Below are 19,507 nucleotides of genomic sequence, written 5' to 3'. Positions count from 1 at the left end.
TCTTTTTAAAAAAATTTTTTTTTTAATTTGGCCACGCTATGCAGCTTTCGGGATCTTAGTTCCCTGACCAGGGATCAAACCTGGGCCCTGACGGTGAAAGCACCAAGTCTTAACCACTGGACCACCAGGGAATTTCCTGAAGGCCTTCTTAAGCTGAGAAATGGTATTGGTGAAAACAGTCTATATTGAGATGTCTCAGGGCCACTGAGAAGTGCACTGAGCTCAGTGGTTTGTTCTTGCAGGCTGGGGAGAAGATGAGAGAGGAAAACAGGCCTCGCATCTCCCAGGCACAAAGCACCAGAAAAAAAGGTCCCCTGGCAGGGGAGGAAGGAACCCAGGACTCAGGATGCTCTCCTGGTCCCCTGGGAATGAGCAGGTGACCTGAGCAGGGTCACCGGGGTTGGGAGGCAGAAATAATGGTGACTCACAGGCTCTCCAGGGTTGGGGCTAGGCAGGAGCTCTTGGGGGCCGGGAACTACCCAGGTGGAACCCTCAGGAGGGGTGGGCCACTCTGATGCTCTGACTCACCAGGCGAGTGGCCCCAGCATCACTGCCACCGTTGTGGCATGGGCAGAGTTCCAGCTCTGAAGGCAAAGCTGAGCCTCAGTTTTCATCTGTAGAAGGGGGAGAATAATAGCATCTACCTTGGCACTGTCACCACCATCGTCAGAGCACTTATGTAACACCGTAAGCACATGCTAGGCACCATTCCGGGCATTTTACACATATAAATGCTTAATCCTTACAATGACCCTTTGAAGCAGGCAGTACTTCCATCTTACTGATGAGGAAACTGAGGCTCAGAGAGGTGGTTAAAAGTGTGCATTAAATGAGATAATCCATGTTACATACTTAACATGTGTGGCACATAATAAGCCTTCGATGGATATCAGTCATTATTATAATCATTACCTCAGAGGAAAATGGTAAAGTGCTAGGCTCAGTGTTAAAGTTTTTGGTGATTAGTTAGGCACTGATACAGAGATGTCTGACCAGGCCCTACCCTCCAGAAGGTCCCAGTCTGATGGCAGAGACAGTCACATACAAACCTCACTCCACCCCCACCATACACAGATGGTGTTCACCCAGGGTGATAGGGGAGGTCAAAGTGGGTTAGAGCAGTGTGTGCCCAGGAAGCCCCCAGCCTATATAGCACTCTCCCTTATCTGGACTTCTGGAGATGACAGTGGATGTTATCATAGCCCACTCCTTGTAGTTAATTATCTTTTCCATGCCTATGTCAGAATCCCAGAGGTGGGATGACCCTTGCTAGTGAGCACCTGGCCTCTGCTCACATATGGACAGCATAAGAACTCACTACCTTTCCAGGCAACCTGTTTAGATTTAAACAGTAATCCCCCTAAACCTCTCCCCTCTGCCACCAGGCCCAATCTGCCTGGCTCTCCCAGGACCTAGTCTAAGCCCTCTTTCTATCCTGGCTGCTTCTACAGACTCCTCCTGTTTCCTTTTCTAACATCCTGGAGCTCAGGGCAGATCCAGGGGTGCTGGAGTCCCTCCTCCTTCTGTCCCCTGCCTTTGTGAAGGGACAGCGCTAATGGCAGCCACGTGCTCTGATGAGTCATGATTAAGAGCATCTGGGGCCTGGACGTGGTAGCTGGTTAACTCTTCATGGGCCAGTGGCTCTTCTGCCAGGAGACCAGGTCGCCTTCAATCCTGGTCCTAGACATATACCTTAGGGCTGGGCACACAGTAGGCATCTGAGGAGTGTTATGGGTGACCCCATATAGGCCCTGGGGATTCAGGGGAGAGGGGACCCAGAGGGCAAGAGTGTGCACTTTGGAGTCAGGAGGGTTGAGTTCCAATCACGACTTGCCATTTTTTAGGTGAGTGGCCTTGGGCAAGTCACATGAACTCTGTGCCTTAGTTTCCCCATCTGTAAAATGGCAGTTATGGGGACTATTTGAGGAGGCGAGTGTGAACTGCTGGCTAGCAGTGAGTGCTAAACCGCGTTATTTTCTGCCTTCTGGTCTCCTGAAAACACAGTCAAGCTGTGGACAAGTGGGTGGGATTAAAATCCAAGCCTGACTCTGGAGGCCGTGCCTTTCTTTGCATGCATGCCCCCCACCAGTGCAGTAGGATGATGAAGGGCTCGGGTCGGGGGGCGGTGAAAGTGGCAGGGAGGTGGACCTCAGGCCTAGGAGAACTTCCCGGGACCACACTGGTGGGGCTCCTTGAGGAAAGAGCGAGCCCCCGCTCCCGGGGGCATGGGTCGGGCAGACCTTGGGCGCCCCGGGGTCTTACCCGTCAGAGCGGAGGTGGGGCGGGGGCGCCTTCCGCTGGCGGGCCGGCCCCAAACAGCCCCCGCCCGCTGCTTGGCCGGCGTCTGCGGTCGGCCGCGGGCGGGCGGCGGCCTGGCCCCACTGCGCAGGTGGGCAGACCGAGGCCCGGCCCTGCCCCGCCGCCTTCCCCGCCCCTGGCGCGCCCCTCCCCGGCCGCCGCGTCCGCGGCTCGGCGGCACAGCGCCGGCTCCGGGTTCCGGCGGCAGCACCTGGGCCGCGGCTGGCGTCTGCGGCGACACGCTGTCCGCCCCCCTCGGCGATGACCACGGCCGGCGCCCCGGGCGCCGTGCCCGCGGGGTAAGTGCGCGGCGGAGCGGCCCCGGAGGGCGCGGGCGGGGCGGGGCGGGGCGGGGGGGCGGCGCCGGGCCTGGCCTCCCCCGAGGCCCGCACTGCGGCTTCCAGCCTCTGCCGGGCGGCACTGCGACCCCCGCCCCTCCCGGCCTCCGGGTGCCGCCGCCGCCGCCTCCGGGGAGCGGGGATGGGGCTGCGCGGGGACGGTGGACGCCCTGGGCACCCTGGGTCGGTCGGTCACTCCCCGCTGGGTCCCAACTTTGTTAGGAAGCTGTGGCCGCAGCCGGGTCAGAGCCTCCTTCCTCCGCTCGTGGCGTGTACACCTCCACACCTGTGGGTGGGCTCTTATTGTCACTCCCGTTACAGGTGAGGAAACTGAGCAGTAGCTCTTAAATGACTTGTCTTAGGTCTCCCAGGAGGTGAGAAGTGGGCCTGGGATTTGAACCCAGCGATGCCAAACAGTACTTCATCTTCAGGGATATTCGGAGGAGTTAAAAGACTAAGATAGGAACCGGCCCGGCCCACCGGGCACAGCGGGAACAGGGGTAGTAAAGGTGGGTGTTGTCACTTTCAACGTGGCACTTCTGCTCATCCCCACCCCACCCCGTTGAGGAACCCTGTAGGACCCCTACACCGCCCCTGTAGCAGTGACAGCTGCCAGCTGCTGGGAGACCTGGAGCAACTCTTTGCCATTCCTGGACCCCCGTGGATAGGGGCTGGGAGCCCTGCGGCTGGGAGCCGGCACTGCCAGGAGGTTGCTGGGCGGAGATCCTGCGCAGGTGAGCTGGGAGGGCTGCCGTTCTGCCTGCAGCCTCACCACCAGGGACAATATTTGCCTAGGGCCTCAGGACTAACACATGAACAGGGAGGTGACTAGGCTGGAGCCAGCTGTCAGCTGGCGGCCTCCACAGGGCCTGTGTGTGTCCCAGGCTGAGGGCTTGGAAGTTGGGTGGCCGGTGGACACCCTGGCCTGGGGGAGGGTTGCCTGGTGAGTCAGGCAGCGTTTTGTATGACATGGACCAAGTCCTTTATCCTCCCTAGACTTCTGGTCCCTCCTTTGGAAAATACAGGGAGGCTGGGCTGGCTGCTCCCTTCCTTCTCTGGGCTGGTCTTTGTAAATCTGGAAGCTGGTTAAATCCCTTCTGCCCAGTCCTGAGCACCACCCCATTGGGCCCAGAAAAATGGTTTCCAGGAGAGAAGGCAGGCATGGAGCAGGGCACCTATCAAAGAATCCTGAACTCCCAGACTAGAACCCTCATTCATCTTTCTTCCTTGCACACTCACATCCCTGACTGAGTCCTCTCTACAACCCAGGGCTCCTCTGGCCCCTCCTTGGGCCTCCAGGGCAATGAGCTTACCCTTCTAGCACTGGCAGGTCGTCCTCATACCTGCCCACCTGCATGCCCTCCAGGTCCATCTGGCCCTGGCCCTGGTCAGTGCCATTCTGGTGGGGTCTGAGTAGAGCAGGGGCAAAGCAGTTCCACCTTCACCATAGACACTCATTCAGGCAGTCAACAAACACTCCCAGGCCTGCTCTGGGCCCGGCCCCATGTGTGAGGCTCAGTGGTGAAAAGACCAACATTTAAATCTCCTCCACTTAAAAAATTATGAAATATTTTCAGCCTTCAGAAGAATATCGCAAATAATAAAATGAACTCCATGCCCTTGCCAGCAAGCTTTTTCAGATGTTAACATTGTGCCCTGTTTATTTCATATTCTTTTTAAGAAATAAACCATGGCAAAGACCGTCAAAGCCCCTGTGGACCACCCCACCCTTCCCTCTACAGAGATAGTCACCATCCTGAATTTTGGTTTTATCATTTCTCTGTCTGTTTTTATTCTTTTGCTGAGTATGTATAAGCCTAAAAAATATGTAGTTCTCTAAATTTTTTCTGTAAATGGAGTCATATAGCATAAATCATTCTGCAGCTTGCTTTTTCTCACTCAGCTTCAGGTTACTGAGATTTAGCTCTCTTGATCCTTGAAGCCCTGGTCCCCACTTGCCTGAAGTATGATATGCCACCTGATGTAGAGACCATCATTTATTTATTTATACAGCCTTCTTGGTGAACACTGAGGTGGCTCCCAGTGTCTTGCTATTCAAACAATGAATATTCTTGAATGATTGTCCTTTGCATGTATGTGAGTGTTCTTCCAGGTTGCCAGGTAGGAGTGGAGTTGCTGGGATTTTACAGGAAATGTGCACTCAATCTTTTAAAGTTACTTAGTTTCATTATAAAAGTGGTGCTGCTCAGTAAAAGAAATGATGGAAATACATAATCTTAGGGAAAAAAAATTGCTAACGTTTCCTGAATACTTCTTATTGTGCTTTCCACTGTCTCAGTCATTCTTCCCAGCAACCCTGGGAGGTAGGTCATTCCCATTTCATTGATGAGGAAACTGAGGCTCATAGAGGTTAAAGAACCTTCCCACGTTTCTCCAACAAGTGATTGCTGAGCTGCAGCTTGAGTCCAGGGTTGTCTGCTTTCAAAACTCCACGCTACCTAGGCCACACCACATCACTCCCTGCCACGTGGTACTCGCTTTATGCACAGCTAAGCGGGACTCTGGGAGCAGAGTCACAATCGTATTTGCAATTTAGAAAGGTCACTGTGGAAGTGACAGGTCCCCATGGATAGGTTGCCTTACCCCCTGAGCCAAAAGTTCCCCCTGAATGCTGGAAGGAAGTAAAAGCCAGCTCTGATTCCAGTCTGCTCTCTGAGTGACTGCCTTGCCCTGCCTCCACTGCCCCACCCACCTCACCCTGACTGGGGTCGGGGTAGGAGGGTTTCCTGTCTCCAGCGGAGAAGAGGGTCCCCCAGCTCTGCCCATCAGACACTAAGGTAGTGGTTTCCAGGCAGACCACCGTGGGGAGGTGGGAAGGAAGGGGAGTGGGGTGGCTCTCTTCTCACTTTGGCTTCAAGCCCCCTCCCCCACTACGCCAAAGTTCCTGGTGTTAGTCATCACCAGCCATGCTCCACGCTCCACCCTGCTCGGCGTCCTCCCCATACCAGAGTTTCCACCTGGCACAGCAAAGAGGCCACCATCACCACTTGGGAGCCCAGGAATATTTTGGCCTGGGCCCCGGCAGGGTGGTTTGGAGCAGAAAGGCCTTAAAGACATGGGGACAGCCTGCAGAGAAGTGGGGACCTCAGTCACAGCCAGGGGAGGGCAACGGTTTGGCAGGTTGCTCTTGCAGAAAGTATTTCTGTCTTCTCCCAGGTTCCTGGGAGGAGGACATCAGGTTCCTGTCTTCACTGTCTTCACTTATCTGTCAAATGCAGATAAGAACATCTGGCTCTTGGGGCTGGTGGGAGGACTGAGTGAAATAATGCAGTCATCAATTTAGATAACTTGAAGTGATATTCTTGTAGTGGTGATAGGTGTTTGTTCATGCTATTATTAGGTCAAATGGGGCCAGTGTCCCCAGCCGGCCTGAGCTCCCCAGCCAGCTGGGATGCCCCCATCCCACCCGTCCACTTACAGGCCTTCCAGAGCCTCTGTCTTCTCCACCTGCCCCATGAGGGCCTGTGCCCCCTCCTCACTATGGTATCATGCCTCCAGCCCTTTGCTCACACTCTTTTCCTCTTCTGGGACTTCCTTCTCCATCTTGTCCTCAATTCAGGGCCATCTTATCCAGAAAGCTTCCTTGACGGCACCCCTCTTCACTTCCGGGCCTCCCCAGCCCCCAGTGACTCCCATGATCACAGCCCTGATGGCTCTGGCCGTCACTGTAGCCCTCAAGGGCAGGCCTACGTCTGGGTCCAGTTTCTTTCCCCAGAGTCCAGCCCCAGGCCTGGCCCAGAGCCAGAGATCGGTGGATATTTGTGGCAGGGAAGAAATCAGCTCCAGCGCTGCCCCAAAGCAGCTGCCCATCTGGAGAGGTCACTGCAGACCCACCTCATGACAGTTAAGGGAAAGTGGTGCTGGGGCTGCCAGGGAAAGGACTATGTGCCTCTGTGCTGTCAGTCCATCTCTCTGTGCATCTTTCTCTCCAGGTAGACCGAGGAGGCAGAACCTCTTTCTTGATGGGGGTGGAGGTGGGGGTGGGAGCGGGGTGTGCGTAGAAGTGGGAGGTAGGCTCTCGACTCTGGAATCGTTTAGAGATGGGCAGAAGCCAGGACAATGGACTTGACTTCCTGGGGCTGGGCTGGTGGGCACTGGCTCAGGCAGAAACCTGGCTGCTTCCAGTGGGGCCTTTTTGGTCCTGGAAAGGAACTTGATCTTTATCCCAAGAGTAAGACAGTGAAGGATTTCAAATCCAGAAGTGACATGGTCAGATTTGGGTTTTAAAAAGATAATCTTGGCTATTATGAGAAGGACAGAGTAAAGGGAATAATGCTTCCTACGTGATCCCTTTAAAAAACTACCTAGAGGCTGGATGAGTTACAACATACATCCTTTAAAATGCATTCCTGAGTGCCCACAGAAGTAACAAATCCGCTCAAGCCAAGAATTGAGAGAGAGCTGAAACCAGGCTGGTAAATAAGATGAAGCCACGGCAACCTGAGGGTGTTTACACATTCCAGAAACCTAGAACCTTGAGTTTTTTTTTTTTTTTTAAATTTTTATTTATTATTTATTTATTATGTTTATTTTTGGCTGTGTTGGGTCTTCGTTTTTGTGTGAGGGCTTTCTCCAGTTGCGGCGAGTGGGGGCCACTCTTCATCGCGGTGCGCGGGCCTGTCACTATCGCGGCCTCTCTTGTTGCGGAGCAGAGGCTCCAGACGCTCAGGCTCAGTAGTTGTGGCTCACGGGCCCAGTTGCTCCGCGGCATGTGGGATCTTCCCAGACCAGGGCTCGAACCCGTGTCCCCTGCATTGGCAGGCAGATTCTCAACCACTGCGCCACCAGGGAAGCCCAGAACCTTGAGTTTTAATGACACTTAAGGAATGGGAAATAAGGACTTGGGGGCTACCCAATGACAGCGCGAAGAGTTGGAACTTAGCCTCCCTACCACCTCACGTGAATCTGCCACCTTCAAAGGGCGTCCTCAGCAAGTAGGTGCATTGACTAGAAAAAAACACCCACCCACCACAAAGGGAGACGACAGTTCTTGTGGGGACAAAGAGGCTCCCTAGGCGATTATACATGTTGGTCTGCCCTCACACAAATTTCAGGTTTGAATATACACTACCTCTGTGGTCCTGGAAATGCAAAACTAAAAAAAGTAACATAAATGGTCTTGGGGGTGGTAGCACCCCAGGGAACCTGGCTGAAGTAAATGAAAATCCTCTCTGGAGGAATGGATTCTCATTTCAAGATCCCTTTGGGATCAGTCAAATAGGAGCTCATGGTAAAATTACAAAACACACAAGGAAACAAGTCACTGTGAGCAATAGATACCAGAAGCAAGAAATAGCAGAATTAAGAGTCTAAGATCCTAGAGTGATAAGATATTGATTTTAACCGATTGTGTTTAAAATGTGTAAAGAAATCAAAGATAGACTTGCCACAATACACAGGGAACAAAATACTGCCCAAAATGACCAAGCAGATTTGAAAAAGAACCAAGTGGAATTTCTGGAGATGAAAAATAAAATCACTGAAATTAAAAACTCAGTAGAGGATAAGTAGCAGATGAGACCCACTTAAAGAGAATTAGCGAAATGAAAGATCTAAAGAAATTACTCAGAATCTAACTGAGAGAGTGAACGAGATGGCAAAGAAGAGAGAGAAGAGGCATGAAAAACAATAAAATGGGATAACAGAGAAGAGTTAGGAATGGACAGGAGTAGAGGAGGGGTCTTCCATCAGACTTGGGTACAGATGGTAGTGGCCTGGACTGGGGGGCACTGGGTGTAGAAGGAAGTGGATTGAGAGATGTTCAGGAGGTAGAACTGATAGGGCTTATTGATGGAGTAGATGACAGAAGCCAGGGGGAGGATGTGTCAAGGATGACTATTTCTGACTTGAGAAACTTGGTCGAGGGGTACCATTTATTGAGATGGCAAATCTGGAGAACAGATTTGGGAGAACAATCAAGAGTTCAGTTTTGACCAAAACATGTTTAATTTTGCCTGGGAAGTTCTGTTGATGCATCACAGAGGAGGAGACATTAGAGCTGGGCCTTATGATAGGTGTAGAATTTTACCTGGTGGAGAAAGAACTTTTCTTAACTTTGGGGGCAAAGGATCTCCTTTCAGTAAGATCGTCGGGACACTTTTTAGAACCTTCTCTACTTAAAAGAGACCCCTTGAGAAGAGACATTCATAAGACCATCAGACAGGACTTTTGGGATCATCTCTCGTCTTTCAGATGGGAAGCTGAGGCTCAGAGAGGTCAGGGATTTGCTCTCCTAGCCCAAGGCTCTCCATCCATCCATCCATTCATTCATTCACTGACTTAACCTATATTTATCAAAAGCCCATTTTGTACCAGATACTAGGTGCCGGTGATACAGCAGTGAACAAAACAAAGATTCCTGCCCTCAGGAAGCTTATATTTTAGTGGAGGGAGACAGACAATAAACACAAAAATAAGTAAAAAAAAAAAAAAAAATGTCAGAGGGTGATAAGAGCTGTCAAGAAGTGTAAGGACTGGAAGGAGGTCGGGTGTACTGGAGGTGCCACTGGGAAGGTGGCCCTTGAACATAAAAGGCCCTGGGCAGCTCTTACAGGGTGGCTGCCCACTATGGCCCGTTGTGACAGCGCCCGTGGGGTTCTAGAGTGCAGGCCTGAGGAGGCCAGGAGAAGGCCTAGAGAAGGAGGAGGTAAGAAAAGAGCTGAAGTGGGATTTAGTGGGTAGGCTGTGCCCCCCAGTGGGGGCAGAAGAGTCCAATGGGTCAGAAGGGCCACAAAGACTCCTTTTACCCTTGTGAGAGGAAAGATAAATTTATTCCTGAGGTTTCCTTGCACCAACCCACCACATCCCATCCTCAGCCCCTCCCCACAATCTCAGATGACACCACCCCCTTCTGCTCCCCCTCCCACCTTTAGGGACACTTAGAGGTAGGTCCAAATTGCCCTGTGTCTTAGTACAGAGTGGGCAGCCTGGAGGAGCTCATGACAGGCATCCAAGGACCACCAGGGAGTTCGAGTGGGCCTTGGGCGGCTCTGTTCCAGCCAGGACAGTCGAACCTCTCAACTGAGGCTCTGTTGAGAGCTCCCAGGTCATGCCTGTGTCTCTCCCATCAGGACTCCTGTGAACAGCCTCCACGAGTCCCTGGACCAGTGCATGACCGCCCTGGACCTCTTCCTCACCAACCAGTTCTCAGAAGCACTCAGCTACCTCAAGCCCAGGTGAGGCTTAAGCCCAGGTTGGGGATGGAGTGTGTGTGTGTGTGTGTGTGTGTGTGTGTGTGTGTGTGTGTGTGTGTGTGTGTGTGTGTGTGTGTGTGTGTGTGTGTGCGCGCGCGCGCGCGCATGCGCGTGCACACACACATAAGTCTAGGGATGGGGATGTCGGATGGAGAACCAGAGGTTTTATGTGAGAGGAACCCTGTGTAACTCAATGCCTTCAGCCTTCTGGGTCACTGTGACCCCTGAGAATCCCATAAAAATGGCTCAGGGTCCCCATTCCACAGCCAGGAACAGCCAGGCCCTCCCCTAGGTCACTGTGACTTCCTTCCCCTCAGGTCTTGCAGCTTCTTCCACTTTGATTTCTTGTTCCCACTGAATCCAGCTCTAAAACAGCCCCTTTTTGTTATTTTCCTCCAAAGCGCTGAAGACTTGAGTTGCTTTTACTCAAGGCTCTGGGGCAGTGATGACAGTAGTTTAGCCATTTCTTCTAGTGTTGACTGCCGTCCTTCTTTTTTTGGCTGCATTGCGCGCAGGCTTTCTCTAGTTGTGGTGTGCGGGCTTCTCATTGTGGTGGCTTCTCTTGTTGCAGAGCACAGGCTCTAGGCACGTGGGCTTCAGTAGTTGCAGCACGCGGGCTCAGTGGTTGTGGCACTTGGCCCCTAGAGCGTGCAGGCTTCAGTAGTTGCGGCGCGTGGGCTCTAGGGTGCGCAGGCTTCAGTAGTTGTGGCGTGTGGGCTCAGTAGTTGTGGCTTGCGGGCTCTAGAGCGCAGGCTCGGTAGTTGTGGCACACGGGCTTAGTTACTCCGTGGTATGTGGGATCTTCCCTGACCAGGGATTGAACCCGTGTCCTCTGCATTGGCAGGCAGATTCTTAACCACTGCGCCACCAGGGAAGTCCCTGCCTTATTTCTAAATAATATGCTTAGAGTGCTCTTTCTTTACTTACCACTTTTTTCAATTTTTTAAAAACTGAAATTAAGTTGAGATATAATTCACATACCATAAAATTCACTCTTGTTAACTTTTTGCTTTTTTTTAAAATTTTTATTTATTTATTTATTTATTTATTTATTTATGGCTGTGTTGGGTCTTCGTTTCTGTGCAAGGGCTTTCTCTAGTTGTGGCAAGCGGGGGCCACTCTTCATCGCGGTGTGCGGGCCTCTCACTCTTGCGGCCTCTCTTGTTGCGGAGCACAGGCTCCAGACGTGCACGCTCGGTAATTGTGGCTCACGGGCGCTCGGTAATTGTGGCTCACGGGTCCAGCTGCTCCGCGGCATGTGGGATCTTCCCAGACCAGGGCTCGAACCCGTGTCCCCTGCATTGGCAGGCAGACTCTCAACCACTGCGCCCCCAGGGAAGCCCCAACTTTTTGCTTTTACACATCACCTGATGGTTGACAAGAATTTAGCTTTCTTATACCCCTGCCTCACCTCCCTTCCCTCCTCCTATCATTATATCACAATATCTGGCTAAATCAGTAATCAGTGTTTTCATTATTATAACTATGTAATTATGCTCATTGCAGAGACAAGTCTTACATTATAAGATTACATTTTCTTTCTGGAGTTAATAATTGTCTTGTTTTCTTCATTTGCCTGATTTGCTATACGTTTATCCTGAACTCTTTATAACTACTCCATCAAGTCATGAGATTTTCCGTAAATACTCAGACATATCAAGTAAGCCCTCAGTCCCTCTTTTTCCTGGAAACCTCTCCCCTGGAGGACAGACCTGTTTACTGGCCACCTTCCAGCCGGCTCCTGGAATCCCCTTTGCTGCTCTCCTGTTTGCTTGGCCTGGCTTTTTCTCTCTCATATCTGTATCCTCCCTCATTTTACTAGAGCATGTCCTCTAGAAATTTCCAAAGAGAGAGTTGCATGAATATGATCTTTCGCCCTCAGAATTTTGAAGGCGTTGTTTTCTGGCATGTACCGTAGCCGGGAGAATCCTAATTCTTCTTACATGGCATGGGGTCTTTTTTCCTTCTCCAGAGTTGTTTAGGATCTTCTCTTTTATTCCTGCAAATCTGAAATTTCACAATAATGTGCCAGAATGTAGGTCTTTTTACTTGGCATTTTTTTTTCTTTGTTTGTTTTGGCTGTGCTGGGTCTTTGTGGCTGCACGTGGGCTTCCTCTAGTTGCAGCAAGCGGGGGCTACTCTTCATTACGGTGTGTGGGCTTCTCATTGCAGTGGCTTCTCTTGTTGCCGAGCATGGGCTCTAGGCGTGCGGGCTTCAGTAGTTGCAGCACACGGGCTCAGTAGTTGTGGCTCGCGGGCCCTAGAGCGCAGGCTCAGTAGTTGTGGCGCATGGGCTTAGTTACTCCGTGGCATGTGGGATCTTCCCGGACCAGGGCTCGAACCCATGTCCCCTGGTTAGCAGGCGGGTTGCCAACCACTGCGTCAACGGGGGAGTCCCCTTGGTATTTTTTTATTCAGAAACTGAATTCTAGGAAATTCTCTCGTATGATCCTTCCATGTTCTGTTTCTCTTTCTTGGGCTTTGTTTAAGGCAGGTATTGGACTTCCTGGATCAGTCCTCTTCTAAGATATTTATCCGCACACCACCCCCCTCACATTTCTTTATCTTTTTTCCTCTGATTTATGGGAGAGTTCCTCAACCTTATCATTAAATCCACTGACTTTTCTTTCTTGTGTGTAATCATATGATTAATTCCCTAGTACTCTTCAGTGTTCTCTGAATGTTCTTTTTTTCCTAAAACATCTTATTCTTTGTTTATGAGTGCGCTGTGTTCTTTATATGTATATTTAAAAATATGAGTGTCCTGAGGATAGGACCTGGCATGTAGCAAGCCCTCTAATAAGTATTTATTGTTGTTATTACTATTATCGCAGAATATTATCTCTTTTAAAAATATTTTATTCTTTCCCTGCATGATCTTGGCTTTCTCCAGGTTTCCTTTTTGTGTTTAATGGGGGGGAATACTCTCCTCATGGTAGGACAGGGGGCGCTACCCTGAAATGCCCAATGGTCCCTGGCTGTCTGTCTGGTCGTATTTAAGAGCAAATTCACTCAAAGGCCAACTGGAAAGTCTGGGCCAAGAAACCTTGTAATTGGTGGGATCAACTTTTGGATGATCTGGCAGAGAGCGGGCCCCAGATGTTAGATTTTCCAGAGAAGAATCCTCCATTCCTCAATCTGGACAGAGAGCCCCTGGCTGCCTGAGTTCTGGGACTGGGATAGGGGTGAGGGGCCAGGGGTCTAATCATGCCTGCTGCCTGCTTGCCTGATCCCCTCTTTTCAGCTCTAGGCTGTCCTCTGCCACCACTGGTTCCCCTAGGTCCCCAGGGAAAGCAGGTGCTGGGGTGGGGGGACGGCTTTCCCCAAGCCCCAGGCCAGGCCTGTTCAGTTTCTCCCGGCCTGACTGACCCATCGATCTCCTGTCTGGGGTCAGTGGCCCAGCTTCTGAGCGGGGCGGCTCCAGGGCTTGGTGGTCCTGAGTCGTACGGTGGTCCCTCTGCCAGCAGCGCTCACACCTCATCCCCACCCTCGGGGGGGATCCGGCTTGAGGTGCGGCAGGGCCGGGTCTGCTCAGGAGTGTGGCCGCTGCCTGAGGCAGGCCAGGCCCCATCTTGCCCCATCACTGAACATCTGGCTTCCCCTCCCAGTGCTGTTGGAAGGCTCCCCGGCTCCCCTTCCCTGCTGGTCACTACCCGTCCCGAAGTGGCTCCTCTCTGCCACTGCCCCCTCCTGCCCTCAGCCCCCTCCTCGCTGAGGGGCCGCCTCACCTTCCCTCACCTCAGGAGGGCCCTCTTCTAGGGGTCCCGCAACCCAGGCCCCCGAGAGGCAACGCCTGCCCTGAAGGAAGCACCGCAGAGAGAACAGGCTTCCTGTGAGGCCACCTTTCATCTCACACGTGAGGGAGGCCCTGTAACCTCTCTTTCTCTTGACTCCTGCCCCATTCCGGAAAAGGGTCTTTGCTTTCTTCTGAGTTGGAGCGCTTCCTCCCCAAACAGTGGGTGTCATGAGCAGACTCCCGGCCCCTTCTTGTGACAACCAAATAGTGTTTCCAGGAACTGCCAGCTGTCAGGGGAGGGGCAGGCAGATTCAGTAAAAATACCTCCCCATCTCTGTTAAGAACCACTGGTCAAGATAAAATAACTCGTGCTCAAAAGTGGTCTCCTCTCCCCATTCACAGCCGCTGAAGCTGTGAAGGACGCTGGGGGGTCAGTGTCACCCACTGCTCCCCATGGCACGCATGGTGTCTCGTTTCGCTGTCACCCACGCTTTGCCCTCGGGGAGTAACTGGGCTCTCCAAGCCTCCCCCCCGCCACCCCCCAGCTTCTGCTTTCCCTTTTTCACTTCTTTCTTTTTTTTTTCCCCCAAACTAACACCAGAACCTGCATGTTAGACTACTTTGTTTTTTGTTTGTTTGTTTGTTTTACAGCAGGTTCTTATTAGTTATCTGTTTTATACAGATTGGTGTATACATGTCACCATATATACACCATTTGCTTTCTCTTTTTCACTTCTTCGAGTAGCTTCTAGTTTATTTTACTTCGTGCTGTGTGTGTCCCTGAGCACTGTCTCTGGAACATGGTAGCTACACATTTGGTGAAAACAATGGTCATGGTTGATTAGTAGCAGGACCAGGACGCACGTCCAGCCCCACTCGGCTCCACAGCCCACACTTTGCCCCCGGGCCATCCTGGATCTCAAGCAGGTGGAGTTTCCCTGGGACAGAGGGCCTCACACCTGCCGCCTCTTCCAGGAGGGAGGGAAGGAGGTAGAACAGGTGTGTGGGGCGGAGGGAGGGTGGTGTGCCCCTGCACTGTCCTGGGATTCCTCTGAGGGAGGAAGCAGAGTCCCCTGCTGAGAGGAAGCGGCCAGGCTGCTGCTGGGCTGGGGAGGTGACAGGGACTGGGCAGAAGTTTATGAGTGGCCGGATGGGCCGAGGTTGGGGTTCCCGCTCAGAGCGTGCCTGTCCATGTGGCTGGTGCCTTCCTCCTGCCTTGCTCAGTGGCAGCGCTGCGGAGAAAGTAGGCGGTGGCGCGGCTCATAACCAGGGCAGCAGGAGTTGGCAGGCCAGCAGCGAGGGTTTTGACGAGAGAGTGGCTGGTATGAGGAAGCTCAGCTGGGGGGTCAGGGAGAGAGGACAGGCTGGAGGTGGGGGGATGGCGCAGTGGGAGTGATGAGAGCGAGCGCACAGGTGGAAGGCGGGGAGTCTGTGGCCGGGAGGGTGGGTGGTATCGTGCAGGACTCCAGAAGCAGAGCTGGTCTGTGGGTTGACGGGGAGGTCAAGGGGTGACCCATGGGATGGGGTGGTTGGACGCCTGGGGCCAGTTCACTTGGCAGCGCCTCAGGAGTGCCCTCGTGTGGCCGGCGGCGGGCCGGGTGCTGGGGCTGCAGTACTGAGCGGGGCGTGGGCCGTTCTCAGGGTTCCTCATGGCCCCAGTGAAACAAGTAATAATGGCTTTAGGACCAGCCACATACCTTCCGGGGTGCACTGCAACATGAAAATGTGGAATTCTTTGTTCAAAAATTATTAAGGGTTTCAAGACGGTGACAGCAGAGCATTAAACCAAGCATGGAGCCCTGTGTGACTGCACAGATCGCACACCCGTGAAGCCAGCCCCGGAAGTCTTCCTGGAGGAAGTGACAAATTTAAGTTGAGAGAGGCTGGATGAGAAGGAGTCAGCCAGATGGAGAGGGCATTTCCAGGCAGAGGAACAGCCGGTGCTAAGGCCTGGCAGTGAACGAGGGTCTAGTGTATTTGAGGAAGACAGATAGTCAACCTGGCTGGGGTGGGGAGAGCTGGGGCAGGTCCCAGAAGGGAGAGGGCAGGGTGATGGAAGGTGGACTGGGGATATGAGTCCCCCAGAAGGTGGTTGGGCTGGAGAGGAGGGCAGCGAGGTGGGTCTGAGAGGCGTGGGGGGATTTCATGAGGGTGAAGGGTGGCTTGGAGGCAGGGGGTCTGTCTCTGAGACAGGCTGCAGGGGGGCATCCTCGCCCAGAGAGGTCCTCGGGAAGTAAGGCCTTAGGCTGCGACTGCAGAGGGGTCCCCAGGAAAGAGCAGTGGGATTTGGGTCAGAGTCAGTCACCCTGATGGTGAGGACAGGATGGCTGACGAGTAGCTGACAAGGGCCTGAGCCCTGGCTACTGGCAGAGGAGGGAAGGGCTGGAGGCCGCTGGGCTTAGCAGACCTCCAGGTGGCCAAGGAGCCCCCGGTCCCAACACCCTGCTCTTCCGATGGCTCTTCCAGTGCCCTCCCCATCTTGATAGCTGGTCTAGGCCTGGCAGGTGAGACCCCATTGGGCATCATGTCCTAGAGGTGGGTCTAGCTCAGAGGTGAGGGGATCGTTGCTTCTAGGGGTCTGGTCGCCATATGTACAAGGACTTTGTGGAGTAAAAACTAAACTTGGGGTGCCTGAGGTCTGGGGGGTTGTTATACCTCTGTGCCCTGAATCCCAGTCCAGACCAGAGTTGGGGGTTTCCACGTCATGGGCTGGGGAGGGGCTAGGATTCCCAGCTGGAGGTGCCTGTCGGGGCCTTGGGCCTCAGACTAGAAATTCCACTTCGCCTGCCAGCTGCCCAGGCGGGGCTCTCCCTCCTACTGGGCTGGGCAGGTGGGGCTGAGTCCCGGGCCTGGGGCCTGGGGGAGAGGAGGGTGAGAGTTGGAGAGGCCTGGGGGAAGGGGATTATCTGGGAGGTGGGTCTGTGTGCTGCCCGGGAAACCCTTCCTCAGGGAGAAAGTTTTTATGTAGGGCAATGACCCTTGACCCTGGCAGGACACAGAGGGACTCAGACTCACATTCATTGAGCATCGGTGTTATGGCCCTGGCCTGGGCACCCTACTTAAGCCACCCAAGGTCCTGGGGGAGAAGGGTTATTGTATCCATTTTACGGAGGAAAAGCCTGAGGCTCAGAGAGGCTACAAGACTCACGAGGGTCACACAGCTGGTGACTAGCGAGACCAGGATTCCAAATTGTGTCTGAGAGACTCTGAAGTCTGAGTTCTGTCCCCACTGCAGGCTGTGGCCTCCTTTCCCACAAGCCACTGCCCTCAGATAAGCAGTTCTAGCAGAGACCTGGGAGGTGTCCCGACAGCTGCCAGGACTGGTCTCCTTCATGAACCTTTGACTTCCAAGGATAATATCACCTGAGAATCACCCAGAAGTAAAAAAGCAACTTAATTTACAGAGGTGTTTTATGAATGAGGAACGGGTGAAGTCTTACGATAGAATAGATGGTCTATAAACCTTAGTCATCTCTCTCTCCCCTGAAGTTCCCAGCATAAGCCTGGCACTGAGGAGTTTGGAAAATAATTAATAAGGGAGTGTAGGGAAGGGAGCAAAAAATCACTGCAGCATCTACTGTGTGCCAGGCAAGGGTAATCCCCAGCCAGACCCACATGGACTCGGGTGGGCCAGCATTATTGTCCCCATTTTGCAGAAGCATAAATCAAGCCCCAGACACATTGTGACTTCCCCACGTACAGAGGGGGACTGGCATTGGTCCCATCCTTCCTTGCCTGTTGCTCTCTGCATGTGTTAGACTAAATGCCACCCCTCTCCCCTCCAACACCCTTTAGATGCGAGGTCTGGGGCTGTGGCGGAGCCGGGAGACAGGACGGGGAGGCTTCCTGAGACCGGCTCGCTCAGCCCTGTCATGTTGGTGCTGAGTCAGAGATAAATCTCACACACGCTCTGCCCTTGAGGTGCCCACAGTCTGGGAGAGAGCTGAGCCTCGGCTGATACAAGTTCAGTGTGACCTGTGCCTCAGTTATTGACACATGCTCCCTTTGGGAGGGAGCCCTGGATTCCCAGTGGCCTTTGAGGCATTTGAGGGCCTTGGCAGATGAGTCAGGGGATGCGGGGGTAGGGGATGGGCATTTCAGGCTGAGGGAACAGCAAGGACAAAGGCCTGCAGGAGGGAAAATGGGGGCTTTTCTCGAGGAGAGTGTGTGTGGTTCAGTGTGGTATAGTCTTGAACGTGACCAGATGGCGGGTCAGAAGCAGAAGTGATAAGAGGGCTGGGCTGGAGAGGTGGGCAGGGCCTGTGATATGTGGAGCCTTGGGCCCCCAGCATTGTCTCATGGGATGTGGAAGTCACTGGAGGGCTCAGCCAGAGAGCAACAGGATCAGATGGTGGGGTGGGGAGAGGCAGGAGGTGGCGAGGTCAGTGAGGTCCGGGGGACAAGGATGGGCAAGCCCGAGGTGGGGCTTGAGGAGACAGGACCTGCGGTAGGTGGGGCAGCAGGCGAGAGGCAGGCGCTGGCGCAGGGGAGTACCGCCTCAGGCCAACACACTGCTGAGCTCTTTCGGAGTCCTCACGGCAGCCTTGCTGCTGCCATCCATGTGGAATGGGTGAGAAACCGAGGCTCAGATTTGGAGAGTCACTTAGGGCCACTCAGCAGGAAGAAGAGGAGCTGGGATCCGAGGCCTTCTGAGCAGCAATGGAAGGGTCAGCCCTTGGCGAGTCCCTTCCCCTCTCTGGACCTGTGTGTCCTCCCACGCGGGATGGGGGAGGGGACGGTGGGTGATGACACAGGGTCAGCTACCTTGGAGTTCTAGGAGTTTATGCTCTCGTGTCCCTTCTCTCTGGCAGAACCAAGGAGAGCATGTACCACTCACTGACGTATGCCACCATCCTGGAGATGCAGGCCATGATGACCTTTGACCCCCAGGACATCCTACTTGCTGGCAACATGTTGAAGGAGGCCCAGTCGCTCTGTCAGAGGTCGCAGCTGGGGGTGTGGACAGGGATGAGGGGTTGTGAGGCCCATCCTTCTGTCACCTTGGCTTATCCCAGTGCCTAACATGCCACTATTAGTCCTACTCCTTTTGGCTAAAAAAAGGTGTCCCCAAGTGCTAAAAGCCGTCCCTGTTAGCACTGCCCCAGGAGCTGTGTTGTCTGAGCCAGTCACGGAGGGCTTCCAGGGGCCAGGCTGGATTGGGAAGAGACAAATCCTGGCTCTGTCACGTAATAACTCGCTGACCTTGGGCAAGCCCCTTTCTGGTCTGAACTTTCCTCATCTGTGAAATGGGTGTGATGACAGGGTTGTTGTGGGGACTGAATGAAGACATCGGGGTTACGGGACCTGGTGCATAGTTTGTGTTCAGTACACGTTAACTGCCTGAACGCGTGAATGAATAGACCCTCAGGGTTCGTGCACAGGTGGAGTCATCTTTCACTGGGACACACCCCTGCCTGCTCTAGGCCAGGCGCTGTGCTGGGCACTGGCCACCCAGGGAATCCTCAGACCCCGGCCCCTCTGACGCCTGAACTGCCTGATCGGGGAGACAGGCACAGACAGTAACATCCCAGCACAATGCAGGGAAGCTCATGGGGTCGTGGGGCTCCAGCTGGAGGAGCAGGAAAGGCATCCTGGAGGAGGTGATGCCAGAGCTGGGTCCTGTAGGGTGACTAGGAACTGGCCAGGGTAGAGGGGGCAGGGGCGGGGGCTCCATACAGAGGCAACAGCAGGGGCAAGGGTGTGAGAAGGCCTGGATTGGGGGGAGTTGCCAGGAGTTTAGTGTGCGGAGTCCTACGGGAGGGGCAGGAGATGCTGTTGGAGGCGCCTGGGCCCTTCGCTCACCCTCCCTGAATGACCTGAGACCCCGTTTTCCTCTTCAGGCACCGGAGGAAGTCCTCTGTAACAGATTCCTTCAGCAACCTGTTGCACCGCCCCGCTATGGACCAGTTCACGGAAGGTGT

The 19,507-nt window shown here is 53.6% G+C and overlaps 1 protein-coding gene across 3 annotated transcripts in view; it reads left to right on the top strand.

The window, feature by feature from the left end:
• The window catches only part of TTC39A (tetratricopeptide repeat domain 39A), a 52,109-nt gene that overhangs the window by 9,643 nt on the left and 22,959 nt on the right, over positions 1–19,507 (top strand). Inside the window, exons 1-4 of one of the 3 annotated variants that reach the window (XM_057534155.1) lie at positions 2,382–2,597; positions 9,728–9,832; positions 18,398–18,529; positions 19,427–19,503. In XM_057534155.1, the coding sequence (XP_057390138.1) occupies positions 2,560–2,597; positions 9,728–9,832; positions 18,398–18,529; positions 19,427–19,503 (352 nt within the window). In that variant the 5' untranslated portion in view covers positions 2,382–2,559. Of the gene's footprint in view, positions 1–2,381; positions 2,598–3,055; positions 3,146–9,727; positions 9,833–18,397; positions 18,530–19,426; positions 19,504–19,507 lie in introns of those variants that run through there. The other 2 variants (XM_057534161.1, XM_057534150.1) reach the window with 2 other exon arrangements.

The sequence above is a fragment of the Balaenoptera acutorostrata genome, chromosome 1 (assembly GCF_949987535.1).
Source record: "Balaenoptera acutorostrata chromosome 1, mBalAcu1.1, whole genome shotgun sequence".
Taxonomy (NCBI): domain Eukaryota; kingdom Metazoa; phylum Chordata; class Mammalia; order Artiodactyla; family Balaenopteridae; genus Balaenoptera; species Balaenoptera acutorostrata.
This window is presented reverse-complemented; position numbering and strand designations above follow the sequence as displayed.